This window comes from Cyprinodon tularosa, unplaced genomic scaffold (assembly GCF_016077235.1).
Source record: "Cyprinodon tularosa strain WSP-4 unplaced genomic scaffold, ASM1607723v1 ctg501, whole genome shotgun sequence".
Taxonomy (NCBI): domain Eukaryota; kingdom Metazoa; phylum Chordata; class Actinopteri; order Cyprinodontiformes; family Cyprinodontidae; genus Cyprinodon; species Cyprinodon tularosa.
In genome coordinates this window covers 362455-377709 of record NW_024039232.1, presented here as the reverse complement: position 1 = coordinate 377709, position 15255 = coordinate 362455, and the positions used below count along the sequence as shown (strand labels likewise).

Here is a 15255-nt window from a genome sequence, read left to right as displayed (position 1 = left end):
AATGGGGGTCCCTATGTCCTCCAAAAGTCTAAGCCTATAGCAGCATAACTATAGAGATAGCTCAGGATAACCTGAGCCACCCTAACTATAAGCTTTATCAAAAAGGAAAGTTTTAAGCCTAGCCTTAAAAGTAGACAGGGTGTCTGCCTCACGGACTAAAACTGGTAGTTGGTTCCACAGGAGAGGAGCCTGATAACTAAAAGATCTGCCTCCCATTCTACTTTTAGAAATTCTAGGAACCACTAGTAAACCTGCAGATTGAGAGCGAAGTGCTCTGTTAGGAACATAAGGAACAATCAGATCTCTGATATAAGATGGAGCTTGGCCATTTAAGGCTTTATATGTGAGAAGGAGGATTTTAAATTCTATTCTTGATTTAACAGGAAGCCAATGAAGAGAAGCCAGGATAGGCGAGATATGATCTCTCTTTTTAATTTTCATTAGAACTCTGGTTTCACTGGTTGCTTGGCTGGAGGATGTTAAGTAATTGTCCCCTCGCCACACAAGTTGCATATGGGAAATGATATTGCCTCTTCAGGGACAGACAGACAATTTGTTTTACCGAAGTTTCATTGTGAAGGTGCAGTGTAAGCAGAGGCAGTGCTGGCAGGCTGATCTTGGAGGTAGAGACTTGGCTTGATCTAGGGAGGGTAGTGTTCACGGTCCGGGAGGTTAGCGTAAATCCAGTGGTTCTCTCTACATTGCAGATGGTGTTGGAGGGTGGACAGGCAGGTAAACTCAGCTGTTTTAACAGAAATTGATCTAAAGCTAAAACCATCCTCCTGTTCCATTGTCCCTCTTTGCTTTTTTATTGAGGTTTGGGACACTACTAACACTGTTGTTGGTGAAATAATTAAAAGCAGTCTGTCTTCTGGAACTGTGCCTTCTTCCTGTAAAAAAAAGCAGCTGTTGAACCACTGATCAAAAAACTAGTTTGGATCCCAAGACTCTTTCTAATTATCGACCAATTTTCAAATTACTGTTTGTCTCAAAGATTTTGGAGAAATGTGTTTTGGTTAGGGGTGTGGAAAATAATCGTCATGATGATGCATCGTGATTCTAATTTTCGTGATCTACTGCATCGATTCTTGACGCCAAGTATCGATTATTAATTTAAAAAAATGCATAAATAAAATTGTATGAATGGTTGGCGAACATCAGCCAAAACAAGTGTAACACAACTTCCAGTCCAGTAGATGTTGCTGCGGATGTGTTGACTCACTTTGCCTTGTGTCACAAGCATTTCCGGCCGCGGGATACTGCGCCGAGTCATTCAAAAACAAAACATGGAGGAGAAAATATTGCAATGCATCGCAATAATTCAAGTATCGTGATGCATCATGATAGAATCGCATCGTGGCCTGTGAATCGTGATTCGAATCGAATCGTGACTTCTTTGGCAATACCCACCCCTAGTTTTGGTGCAACCTTTTTTTGACAAACATGGCATTTTATATCATGATATATTCTGTTAGGGTACAAAACATTTAACAGTATTGAATCAGCACTGTTAAAGATTTGAACGGTTTTTAAAGGTTTTTAACAACTGATTCTGGCAGTTCCGCCATTGTGCTTTTAGATCTTACTACTACTTTTGACAAAGATGACCACACAATTCTTTTAGACCACCTAAGAGGCAGACCGCTCTGCAGTGGTTTAATTCCTGCATGTCAGAGAGGTCTTTCTGTCAGGATGGGGGCGTCCATGTCATCGTCTGACCCCCCTTTATTGTGGAGTCCCTTGGGGTTCTATGCTGGGACCTTTATTGTGTGTGCTATACCTCTTCCCTTTCAAAGAGATTTTTACTGCGTTCTGGATCAGCTGCAGCTGTCTGATCCACTTTTTAGGCAGACCTGTGAAAACACCGTTAAAGTAATCAATTCAACTAAAAATAAACGCATGGATTAGTTTTTCCAGATCATGCTGAGACATTAGTTCTTTAATCCTGGAAATGTTCTTCAGGTGATAGAAAGCCAACCTTGTAATTGTCTTTAAATGCTTTTGGAGGTTCAAGTCTGAATCCAGTACTACACCTAGATTTCGGGCCTGATCAGCGGTTACTAGCTGATGCGACTGAAGCTGTGTGCTAACTTTAGATCTCTCCTCTATTGGTCCAAAGATTATTACTTCAGTTTTGTTTTTATCCAGTTGAAGAAAATGATGGCACATCCAGGCATTGATTTCTTCTAAGCATTTCCTCGGTGCTTGAATTGGTTCATAATCACCTGGAGACATGGTGATGTAAAGCTGTGTGTCGTCTGCATAGTTATGGTAGCTGGAAAACATTGAAGGCCCCTGCTCTACAGTGTAGGTAAGGGAGATCTGAAGCATCATGCTCCTCACAGTGGAGGATCTAAACCTCCTCACGAAGTCCAGCCTTCTCTTTCCATTTTCGCGGATGAGTTACATGAGTGCAATATAAATAGTTTTTAACGATAAACAGAAAAAGAAGAACCAGGTTTCTTAACAAATGTTGGCTGCTAAAAATGTGATGGAAAAACATGGCAAAGTAAATAAATTACATTATGTGCATACAGGTACAGGTGTTGAAGTTAACATGATTATGTGATAATTAACAACAGTCTGTTATACAGGCGTCCATATCTTTGGCCTGTGTGTGACAGCGCTTATTACGAACATCCTTCAACTATCCACTGGACAACATACCCCCTACTGGTTGGATGTATGCAAACCCAATTTGACCCACATCAACATGTCCAGTTGTGATGAAGCTTTTATTCTGGAGGATATTTGTTCTGGACCAGACCCAGGACTCATCAACAATGGGAGGTAAGTCTTCCTTTCATTATTGGAGTGACTGCGGATTGCCCTGAGGATTTTTTTTAGGATATTTGTGGGAGTCTGAAGACTTTTTTCTTCCAATCATTTTCCTTAATGTTCACTCAATTTTTGTAAGTTGCGTTACAAATTTTTTTTTGATATTCTGCTAAATTCGACAATGCAAAGTTTCACTATTTCAGTGCTTCCATTAAATAACAAATACAATTAAAATTGCACGTTTGTTTACATGATAACTGTGAAAGCAACATGACAGCAAGGAATGGAAACACAAAAAATATATCCATATTTTATTCATTGCTTTAGTGGGCGCTATCATCCTCCAACTACTTCCGGTCTTTTTTATCTTTTTACAGGGTGGTAAATTTACATTATAGTTTTTGCAAAGTATTTTTGGCAAAAAATTTTAAACGACTGAAAAACCACCCCATGAAACCATGAAGACATTTCTTTGAACTATTTTTTATTTTTATTTTTTTATTGTGTGTGGTTGCACAGATTCACTCATTTTTTCTCAGTTCACCAACTGTCATGGAATGAAATATCAATCATTTTTTAAGCTTTACATGTAATAAATGTGTGAAAACATGTGCATACAGCACATATGAAAAATAGGTTTGCAAAATATGATTCCTAGATCAGTTTCCCCACCTGTATGGAGGACCAATCCTGCCACAATTAAAAACAAATACAGAAATAATAAATGCTCCAAAAATAAGAAGCATACAATTAATCCCCCCCAAAAAATGCAATAAACAAATAAATGTAGATAGAAAATAAATTATACAGTGAGACATAAATGTATATATCTCTTTTAATTAGCTTCTTTGTTTTTTCATATTTTTTATAACAATTACCTTATTTATTTATTGTCTGTTATAATCTTTAACTTTATTTATGTGTTAGTTATTTCTTTAAGTATTTATTTTTGTGCATGTCATAATATTTTTGTCTGGTTTATTCTTCCTTTGTATATTTTTACCCTATTTATTTCTTCCATGCTATTTATTTCTGCCTGTCGTTTTTACATTTCTGTATGCATTTCTGCCTCCTTATGCAAATGAGGAGGGGTGTGTCTTAAGCGCTGAACTTCTGACCATTGGCTGGTTAGCAGCCACCGACCACAGTCACAACAAACATGGCTACCTACGATGAAGTTGTCAGTGCGCTAAGACATTTAGCAACTGTTTTTGAAAACAATGCTAAGGTTATAACTATTGACTTTATAATTTTTCGTTTGGACGCTTAGACAGACCGTGTGTTTCAGTTAGCAGCACACAGGGACACAGATGTTGACAATGTAGTTTTTCAGAGGGATCTAGCTCACGGTTGATCCGACTGAGGGGCTCCAATGCGGCCAGCGTCTCTCAGCTGCTCCCTCCTCCCCCACACAGTGGTGCATTTAGGGACGGCCAACAAATCTTTCAACCAAGCACTCTTGAGAAACGAAAATCAGGTCCCGAAATAAGGTAAATATCATAAAGGCTGTATAATTTAATTTCTACCAATATATATTTGTTTATTTTATTTTGGTGGGACAATTAATTGTATGCTTATTTATTTTTTCAGCATTTATTTATTTCTGTATTTATTTTTTTTATTATGGTAGGATTGATCCTTCATACAGTTGCTGCCATTATGAGTGATTAAACTAAGATTAAACTGATTAAACTAACAATGATAAGAATAATATTTGAGAGGTTAATTTAGTTTAACTTATCAGCTTAAGGTCTGTGATAGGCCTGCTTATAATCAAGAATATACTCTAATAGTTCTCTAGTCTTGATTATTAATAGAGTTACAGTTTGATTTGCTTCGGATTCTGGGCTTTTATAAAACCTAGTATCAATAATGTGTTCCAAAAGTGCCAACAATTGATTTATGTTTTTGTTTAAGACTTATATCTTGCATGTTCATGTTATTTAACATGTTTATGTGTATATGTAAGGTGCATTGTACTTACTTTTGTGGATATGAAAGTTCCATATGTACTATGCATGTGTAAAAACATTATTTGCTCACCAGGAGTCGTTAACTTCTCCCCTAAGTTGTTAAATCCTGTCATCTTTCCTTTTTTTCTAGCTGTACTCCATAGTATGAAGGACTCTTTTTGATATTAGTAATGATTAATGCAAAAATAAATAATTACTTACTTATAAATATATTAGGATTACACAAGACAATGTAGATAAATATAGCAAAAAATAAATGTAACCTTTGAATTTCTATGATACACAAAAATAAAGATAATTAAGTGATAAGGACAGGCAGAAAAAAATATTTAAAAAAAAACTAGGAAAATATTAATTCAAACACAGAAATAAATAAAAATTACAAGTGAATACATAAATAGCAAATAAATAGGGTAATTATTCCACAGATGATTCCATTAAGAAATTACATAAAATCGATATCGATATGTTTCATTGTATAACGTATTACTGCTTACATGTATTTATTGCTGTATCATCATGCATAAATGCACTCCTATTTATTCATTATTTCAGAGTACTTTTTCATTAATATATTTATTTTTAATAATATCAGAGTTTGGCTTAGAATATGTCTAGAAAACAGAGCAGACAACATGTTGTAAAAACAGGACAAACATAACTTAAAACAACATGATCAACATAACATTAGAACAAAGTTGTAAGCACATAACACTTATATAACACACCATATATCCAACAAGCATATGTAGAAAAGCTCGAACAATGTAAACAACATACATTGTTCATGACCAGAGTATGCCTCATAAAAGCTCTAATTAGAGCTTTTATGAGGCATATTAATTAGGCATTTGAAATAGGCAATGAGGGTTATTTACTACTATCCTCCACAATCTCGGAATACTTTAACCTCATGCTAAAATACATTCAAAACCTGTTCAGCGTCATGTGCAAATGAGGAAAACTACATTTTTTTTGTTTAAACTTTTTTTTCCCAAATGGAGTCATTTTAATTTCAATTAGATTGTAATGAGATGCTTTAGTATTTTTTTTCCGCCCATTTATTTAATTGGTTTGTGGGCTAGACACTGGATAGGGTAATGGATGGGTAACAGTGTAGAAGCTGCAGAGAGGTATGTTAAACTAAGACTTTGGTGCGTTGTCTACAGCCAGGACTATTTAGCACCAAGGCAGGGTTTTGAAGGACTAAAACATTTGGCCAGAATTCATGAAAAATGCACAGAGTGTGACCCTGAAAGTGCTGTGAGTTGAGGACAATTCTGTCCTCGATAGGTAGGGTCCTCCATGTCTGCTAAGCATTTAAAACAGCTGGGTGGGTGTCCTTGCAAAGCCCCAAAGCAAGGTCCCTCAAACAGTCACGACCACCTGAGTGCCCCACTCCCCTGACACTGCTCGGCACACCCACCCCCCTGGGCCTAGTGCGTGCATATATGTGGGTAAATGGGTAGTAGTTACCCCCAACCCCAGGCCTCCATCCCGGTCAGACACCCGACCTACTCCGCAGAGATCAAACCAGGACCCACAACCCGATAGACCACCAGAGTCTTTAATGTCCTGCTTCCCAAATTGAATTCTATAATCTCCACTTCTGTCTGCCGTAGGGTTATTGGACATTTTTGAAGGAACCAAAAGGTTTCTTTTGCAGAGCTTTTCAGTAAGTCACCTCCACCTCAGCCTATCAGATCACCTGCTACCACTGCATGTTCAACGCCATCTTTGTCAGGTCCATCCACTTCTCTAGATTCCACCTCGCGCTGCACACTATCTCCAGTCACTCGAAACGCAGTCACTGTCGCTGGCGGAGAAATCCCTCGGCCTCACCATCAGGTCAGTCTGATTGCATCACTCTCTCTCCGGTGGGTCAGCCTGACGCCACCACTCTCTCTCCGGTGGGTCAGCCTGACGCCACCACTCCCTCTCCAGTTGGTCAGGCTGACGCCGCTACTCCCTCTATAGTGGGTAAGCATGCCACCGTAGCATAAAACAGTATGTCCAGGACTGACCTCCAAACGCAGACACTGCGGCTGGGCGGATAAATTCCACTGCCTCTCCATCAGAGCTCCAAGGTAGTGGCCTCTAAGGCCCATCAGTGGGCTCTCCACGCATCCAAGGCCCCTCAGCAAACGCTCCATGCCTCTTCATTGGTCTCAAGCTGTGCCGCCTCCTCCTAGGTTATTGAGCCGCTGTCGGCAGCCCCCGAGGTACCTGTGCAGCAGTCGGCAGAGCCAAAGATTCCTGTGCCGTTGTCACCCCAAGGTCCAAGGTTCCTGTTGTAGAGACAGCATCTTCCAGAGGTCCTCCTCCATCACCGTCCTCCAGAGGTCCTCCTCCGTTGCTGTCCTCCAGAAGTCCTCCTCTGTCGCAGTCCTCATGGCCGTCCTCCAGAGGTCCTCTTTCGTCACTTGCCTCATGACCGTCCTCCACATGTTTTCTTTTATCGTTGGCCTCACAGCCGTCCTACAGAGGTACTCTTTCGTCGCTGGCCTCAGGGCCGTCCTCTTTTTTTCATCTGCCTCACAGCCGTCCTCCATAGATACTGTGCCACGCCTCCAGCCTCACGGCCGGCCTCCAGAGCCTGCATCTGCTGAAAGGTCGATGATGGACATGGATGCAATGGATGCAGCTTTATTTCTAACCACTGAAAGGCTGGTTAGAAATAAAGGCAGCAGCCTGTCGCAGTGAGCTTAACGCAGCCATTTTTGATTTATGCTGTGGGTCTCAATATGGCCAAGGTGGAAAAGAAGTGGGGGCAAGTTTGAGCAACAACGGAGGGACATGAGGGCAAAAAATAGTGGGGTTCCAGGTGGAAAAAGGGTCCCAGCGTTCTGGCTCTTCTAGCTGGTCCAACTTCACGGGTTGTTTCCCTGCAACTTCGGTCATAGAAACACAACAAGCCAGCCTCCTTTCTGCGGCACTGTCTGCGGACACCTATTATTTGGGAGAGGTGCAGCAGAGTGTCTGCGGAGGGGGCGGGGACGTCTTTTTGTTCACAGCAACACCTACGCAGACGACCTTGTTTCAAAGTATAAATCAGCCTTGAGCCTGCCTGTTCCCGTGTGATTTGTTTGCCTGCCCTGTCTATGGACTCATGATGGATTTTGCATGTTTGAAGAACTCAGGGCTGTTTCCTGTCCCTGACCTGGATTTCCCTCTGGAACCTCTTCAGAGTTCTGATCTTAATTCTGAGCATGTCCTCGCCCCTGGCTTTGCCCTCTTGATTATCCTGCCCTCCTTCGTGTGCCTGGATATGTTCTCCTGCTTGTTCTCCGTCTTCCAGGGCTGCGGCGTCTGTGACACCCCGGGCGGTGCCCAACGTTTCTTGTTTGCAGCCCACCAGCTGGATCCTACCTCATACTCTGGGCATGGACTGAACTAAACCAGGTAATTGATTCATGTTCACAATCTTCCTCCGCCAGATTGATGTGGTCCCTAAATTGTGTTTCCTTTCTGATGAGGTTACTGCCTTAAAAACCCCAGCTGCTGTTCCTGCAGGTCAGTTTATTAATAAACGCTTTTGAATTATCCGTCTGTCTCCTTGAATACTGGGTCCTCCTGTTCTGAGCCAGGACATATATCCCTTCATTTAAACAACAACACTTGCTACAAACAAGTAGTAGTACAAATATTAAGTTTATTGCCATTACAGCCTGAACCATTAATGTACACATAAGAAATGGTGTTACCATAATTAGAATATTGCATTACTGAAATCGTCCAGTTTTCTTTAGCTTCTTCAGTCTGTTGTTGATCTGATCCTTTGTCCAATAAAACCAGTATTTTTGAACTGCTGGACAACATATATACACATTTTGTTTTAGTTCACTTGTTTTTCTCTTCCTACCATGCTGACTGTCAATAGGTATCTGGTGAGCGATAAGTTGATAAGTCACTATTGACTTATCAATCACTCTGAAAAACCAGCTGGATATGAGCCAGAGTTTCCACTTCAAGAGTTAGTGACCATGTTTTGGATATGGTCAAGACATATCCTGGATATGGTCAAGACATACCTGGTTTGACCAAACATGGTCAAAACAGGTTTTGACCATGTTTGGTCAAAACAGGTGGAGCCTGTTTTGGAACTGGGACAGGCTACGGACCATCTCTGTCACAACTCAGAGCAGAGGACCCTAGTAGTCAGGCAAGACAGTGGGATTACTCAAAAACGTTTAACTAAATAAACAGGCAGCTGATCTGCAGGAGCAGCAGCTAGGGCGTCGAAGGCAGGAAACTCTGGAGGGAGGACAATAACCACGATAACCTGATGGAGGAGGATATGAACACATAAGTCACTAACCTGGTTCAGACACAGTCCGTGCCCAGAGACCAAGGTTGATACCAGCCAGTCGGCTGACATATGACATAGCAGTTGCCGCACAGGGTTCCAGATTCCGGAGTGTAGGATAATCCGGAGGGCGAAGTCAGGAGCTAGATCTAAGTACAGTCCACAAACAGAATTCAACAAGAGTCCAAAGACAGGTCAGGCAAACAGATCCGAACAGGGACAGCCAAGGTCGGAGGTTGAGAGGCAGAACAGGTCAATATCAGGCAGACATGGGCAATGTGGAGTCCACAAGTCATCTCCATGTCATGTATTGGTTCTACCCAGCCAATTAACCAGGTGAGTCCAATCTGCACAGGTTAATTCACAGTGAAGATTGGACTCACCTGCTTCAGTGGCTGGGTAGAACAAATACATGACATGGAGATGACTTGTTGACTCCACATTGCCTATGTCTGATATCAGGTAATCAGAATGCAATCTGTAGCACTAGAATGATTCTCACACCAAAGGTTCAGGAATAATCTTGCACTGATGACTGGCAGCAAGCAGTTTAAATAAAAGCTCGAACAGGTGAATATTATGAGTGGTAATGAGAAACTGGGCGGAGCTAGGCAGGAGAATGAAATGTAAAACCATCACGACAATCTCAATCTTTACAATTAATCATTTAAATATACTAGTGAGTCAGTTCACTCAAGAGAACTTTTGTTCCCATCACCAGTGTGAATGTAGCATCACAAACAAACCTTGAGAGTGCTTTTCAATGGATCCCTACATCATGTTCAAACCTTTACTAAAACAGTATTGTGATGAGCTGTATCAATGCAGATACAAACCTATCCTAAAGTTTTATTTATGAACATGTTTAATTTACTTTAGAAAAAAAACAGTAGCTAATTTGAACAATGTATTACATGTGGTACCAATCAAAAACTAAAGCCATTGTTTAAGACCATACGTCAGATGTCTTACTGTGGCCTTCAATACTATCCATTTACATGCTTCATTTACATTATGGGAAGTTTACCACAATGCACATACAGAAAACACATCCATGTTTTGTTTAAAAACCTGTAAAATGAGCACTGAGAGTTGTTATACAAGGAAGAAAAGTTTTATTTTACTCTGCAGAGGAGAACAACACATACAGCTGAACTGTTAGTGAGGCTCTGGTGGGGTAGCTTCCCACCCCTGCATATAAGGAGACTCCACACACACGATCAATGAGTCTTCAGTTCATCAAGGACATAAATTTTAACCACAGCATGAACAAGGCTTTGTGAACTCATTATCTCTCATGTCCTTCCCTATACCCTTGTCCTGAGTAGGGAGGCATCTGCTTCCTGCCCCCCTAAACAGTACAGTATAGTGAATAGTCAGGATGTCTCTATCATTACTCCTACTCAAACAGGCACACTTAAAATATTTTATCTCAAAAAATAGGCCAAGGAAAAATATGATTCCACAAACCCTTCCTCTTTTTATGTGTATTCAGCTTTGTCTTTGCCTGTCTGAAATGGTTATTCACCTGGAGGACCCTCAGGCTTATTTTGCTCTGTCTTTCAGAAAGTCTTTCCCATCCCAACATGCTACACTGGCTGCCTTTGCTGCTGTCTACATCTCTGTAAGTATTTTTTTCTAAAAAAAAAACTTGTACAGTAAGTAAATTTAGCTTGTAACATAAAATTTAACATATGCTCAGCTGTAGTAATGAACTTTCTTTGTTTATGGTGTCTCCTTAGATGTACTTTAACACAGTGCTGACAGACTCAGCGAAGCTGCTGAAGCCTTTGCTGGTCTTTTCTTTTGTCATGCTGGCCATCCTGGCTGGATTAACCCGGATCATTCAGTTTAGAAACCACCCCGTGGATGTTTACTGTGGCTGGTTATTGGGAGCTGCCATCGCTGTTTATCTGGTAAGACTTATCTACATTTAGATTTCCATTCATCCATTTTCTGTCACGCTTATTCGAAACGGGATCGTGGAAGTGCTGGTGCCTACGTATGTCCAGTTATCTCTGGGCGAGAGGCGGGGTCCACCCTGGACAGGTTGCCAGTCCATCGCAGTGGAACACAGAGACAAACAGGACAAACAACCATTCTCACACACTCACCTAAAAATTATGGTTTTGGAATGTGGGAGGAAGCCGGGGTACCCGGAGAGAACACTTGCATGCTTAAGGAGAACATGCAAACTCCAAGCAGAAAGACCCCGGGCCAGTAACTGAACCCAGAACCTTCTTGCTGCAAGGCAGCAGTGCTACCCACTGCTCCACTGAACAGCACTGCATTTAGATTTAGAGATTAATAATTTTGATAGATTTAAATTAGATAGTTAAGCCTTTTTCCAACTAAAATTAGCGGTTCGAAAAGCCCGGGTCGACTGGCTATCAATAAGCATTTGGCTCCCTTCCCATTGGCCAAGAATGCTTAAGAAATTTGGTATGATGGAAGATGAAACTGAAAGGACACTCCAATGTCTAAATCCCATTGCTTGCTTTGCCCATTTGGCTTGTGATCCGAGCCGGGGTAGGGAGAGAAGAGGCACCTGTGGAGTCTATGTTTAGGCTATCCGTGCTACCGTACACATAGCACATCACAGGCTTCAGATTGATAATGCTATATGGACGCACTATCAATCTGATCTTGATTGGGCTGAGACGCAAGAAGCAACATCCAGTCTTAAAGGCGGAGTTTAAAAGAGAGCAAGGTGGATGCAAGAACAAAAAAAAAAATCCATCTTGTGGATGTAATAGTCCCTGAGCAAGCCTTTTAGGATAATACTATAATCAACTATATCACAAACATATCTGAAAGATCTCCTCGCTCCTCTGGGGTTCAGTCAATTCTAGTGGAATGCCATATGTGCACTATAACCAACCAGTAGACTTACCCAATATTATATACTTAAAGGGGAACACAGTTGTTTTTTGTTTTTTTTTTACATTGGCCCCTTGATTTTACATTATTACATCATGTTCTACTCATCCATGAGTTTTGTGTCATTTGGAGCTGTTCCGAAGATATTCGGTTTTGTTATATCCAAATAACGTCTTCCTTTGGGCAACACGTTGAAGGCACAAACTAAACTGTTCATAATATGATCTTTATGTTACGCCAGCATTCATAACATGTAGGCGAATCACTGTCTCCCAGACATCCGTGGTTATATTTTTATATTTTTTAAAACCAAAGTGTAGTGATCGTTCAGCTCACTCCAAGTGACAAAGTTGCCCACCACAGTCCTGTATTCACTCTCATCACCCTTTTCAATGCAGCCAACAATTGCTGAGGACTCAGTGCAATAGTCCGAGGTGAAAAGGGTGAAGAGGAAGGGGGAGAGGACAGTCCCCTGAGGGGCCCTAATGTTGCTGACCACCCTGTCAGACACACAGTTCTGTATGCATACATACTGTGGTCTGCCCGTCAGGTAATCAACAATCCAGGACACGATGGGGGCCTCCTCCTGCATCGCAGTCATCTTCTCACCCAGTAGAGCCGGGCGGATGGTGTTAAAGGCACTGGAGAAATCAAAGAACATGATTCTCGCAGTGCTCGCCGGCTTGTCCAGATGATTGTAGACTGTTCAGCAGGAAGATGATGCTGTCCTCAACTCCCAGGCGGGGCTGGTAGGCGAACTGTAGTGGGTCAGTGAAGGGCCTGACCAAGGGCCTTAGCTGCTCCAGGACTCGTCTCTCAAAGGTCTTTTTTTAAATTACGCCCTTTTAATTTTGTACACACTCTGTGTTTACAAAATGACAATAAAGTTTGTCTAAGTCATTTTATGAACAGCTGTTTTTACAATTGTTTTCTGGTTATTTTCTTGTTTTGTTTTACTCCATTGATTTGTTTTATGATATATTGATATAACACATCCAAAGTCATGAGAAAGTTTTTTTTTTGCCCTTCAGCCAGGATGTTATTTTGAGTACTTTGTTTATGCAGGGTGTATATGCAGTAAGCAACTTCAAGCCAAGTGAAGACCGCTCCAGAAGTCGACTGAATCTACTCCTCCTTAAAGAGCCACAACTTACTTCCCTCCCAAATGTCAGCCAATCCGCAGTTAAAAACAGCCATCAAGGTAAAATTTTATTATATTTGAATTAGGAGAATGTGTCGGAAATGCTTCAAGATAAATATGCTGAAGTTACAATGTATCTGTTGCCATAAGGCAGTTGAAAGCATTTGAAATACATTCAACACAAAACAGCATTTTTACAAGAAAGCACAGACATAAAACATGTCAAAAGACTATCAAAAATGAAATAAACTATTTCTGGTTAAACGAGCCCAGAATTAGTTATCTATGGTTGCATGACTGGTAAAAATGAATTGTATTCACAGTTCACCATCACCATTAAGCTGGATTTACTCCTATGTCTTTGAACATTACAGACCCCTCTGACAAAGATAAGGCTTTTTTGACCTTGTTGACAACTTTCTAGTAGAAGACTGTCAGCATGAGATAATCTCCCATGACTAGACGGATTTAAAGAGTTCAGCCACCAAAGTCAATTGTTTATTTTATTATACAGAAGCTTCAAAGAGCCTTTCTATAATTAGGATAATCATTAATAATTCACTTATGAAAAAAAGGATGACACTTTGTAAACAAGAGAGAGGTCTGCTGCAAATAACGCAATTAATGCATGTTTTACCAATATTTAAAAAACCTTGTTATGATTCAAATTTAAGATCCTTTTTTAAGCGCATTGCAAAATTAGAACCATCTTAAAGGTATGCATTATGTCTATGTTTCAAGATTCCTAAATCATCTTAAGGATTTTAAAAAGGACTGCAATCAATTACATTTATATAGGGCCAATTCAAAACATGTAATCAAAAGGCATTTAACACAATTCAGTCAGATCTCACTGCCAGTTGATTGCATCGACCTAATGACTCAAAGGGAATCCCTCAAATCACGCATGTTGTTGTGCAGTGGAGAGGAAAACTCACTTTTAACAGGAAGAAACCTCCAGCAGAACCAGGCTCAGTGTGAGCGGCCATTTGCAGAGGCTGGCTGGGGTTCAAGGAGACAGAAGCAGACATACAGAAAGAAGCAGAGATACAAAAGGCAACTGTTAACCAGCTCCACAGGCGGCCCCATGCAAAGGATGAAACAGAACACATAGTTAGTCACAGTCAGAGAAAAAGAACTACAAGAAAATCAGGCCAAGCTCCAACATTTATTAACAAAGATGTTGATGGCAGCAGCACAGTTGATATTTCTATCCAGGAAAGAGTCACAGGCAGCCAAACAGAGAAAGATCTGAAGAAGTTACTCTGATGAGAAAAGGCTGAGAGAGCATAAACTTAAACTAGTACTGCAGAATGGGAGAATATAGATACTGTAGAGTGAAGCAGAATGATTAAAAGGGTTCCCATGTCCTCCAGCAGTCTAACCCTAGGTTCCACAGAACATGTTAATGCTGCGGATTCTGCCAAGCACCCTGTTCACCTTGTAACAGTTAGACTTTGATAATGAGGATTGCTCTGCGGATCACCTGTTACACCCCACCGGATCACTTTACATCAAGGATGAAAGAGACCAGCCACGTATTTGAGGTAGACGTCCAACGGACCACAATTACAGTATGGGACGCCCCGTGGTACACGAGGTTGAACCCTTCATTGACTAGAGTGGCTACTACCAACCGTGGCAGCGTGGCATGGGTGTAGGGGGGTAGGAGGGATGTAAAAGCCAAAAATTATGTAGTTTGGCTGTGCGGACCTCGCAGATGCGTTAAGCATAAACCAAGATTTGTCCTTTTAGCCCTAGGGTAAGCCTATTGCAGCATTGCTATAGAGATAGCTCAGGTTAACCTGAGTGACTTTAACTAGAAGCTTTATCAAAAAGGAAAGTTTTAAAGTAGACAGGGACTAAAACTGGTAGTTGGTTCAACAGCAGAGGAGACCGATAACTAATAGATCTGCCTCCCATTCTACTTTTGGATATTCTAGTAAAGATCTGGAGCAGCTTCTTACTGAAGACACTCTTTTGTTGTTTAAACATCTTCTGAAGAGAATGTTCAATGTTCTCCATAATTTTCTTAGCTTTATGAATAATTCTCCTTTGTAAAATAATATCCATATGTTCTAGTAGAGTTCCTAGAACATAGATGGTCATCTTAATTAACTTGTTGAGCTTTTTCAAGTCACTAGCTCTAATACTGTTACCCCTGCAGAGGATGGAAG

General features: G+C 40.9%; 1 protein-coding gene across 1 annotated transcript in view; it reads left to right on the top strand.

Annotated features, from left to right (window-relative positions):
- LOC119795163 (2-lysophosphatidate phosphatase PLPPR4-like) overlaps positions 1-15255 on the top strand; it is a 52038-nt gene that overhangs the window by 18995 nt on the left and 17788 nt on the right. The window contains exons 4-7 of the mRNA XM_038303014.1: positions 2595-2790; positions 10624-10681; positions 10800-10973; positions 13003-13138. Coding sequence (XP_038158942.1) covers positions 2595-2790; positions 10624-10681; positions 10800-10973; positions 13003-13138 — 564 coding nt within the window. The remainder of the gene's footprint in view (positions 1-2594; positions 2791-10623; positions 10682-10799; positions 10974-13002; positions 13139-15255) is intronic.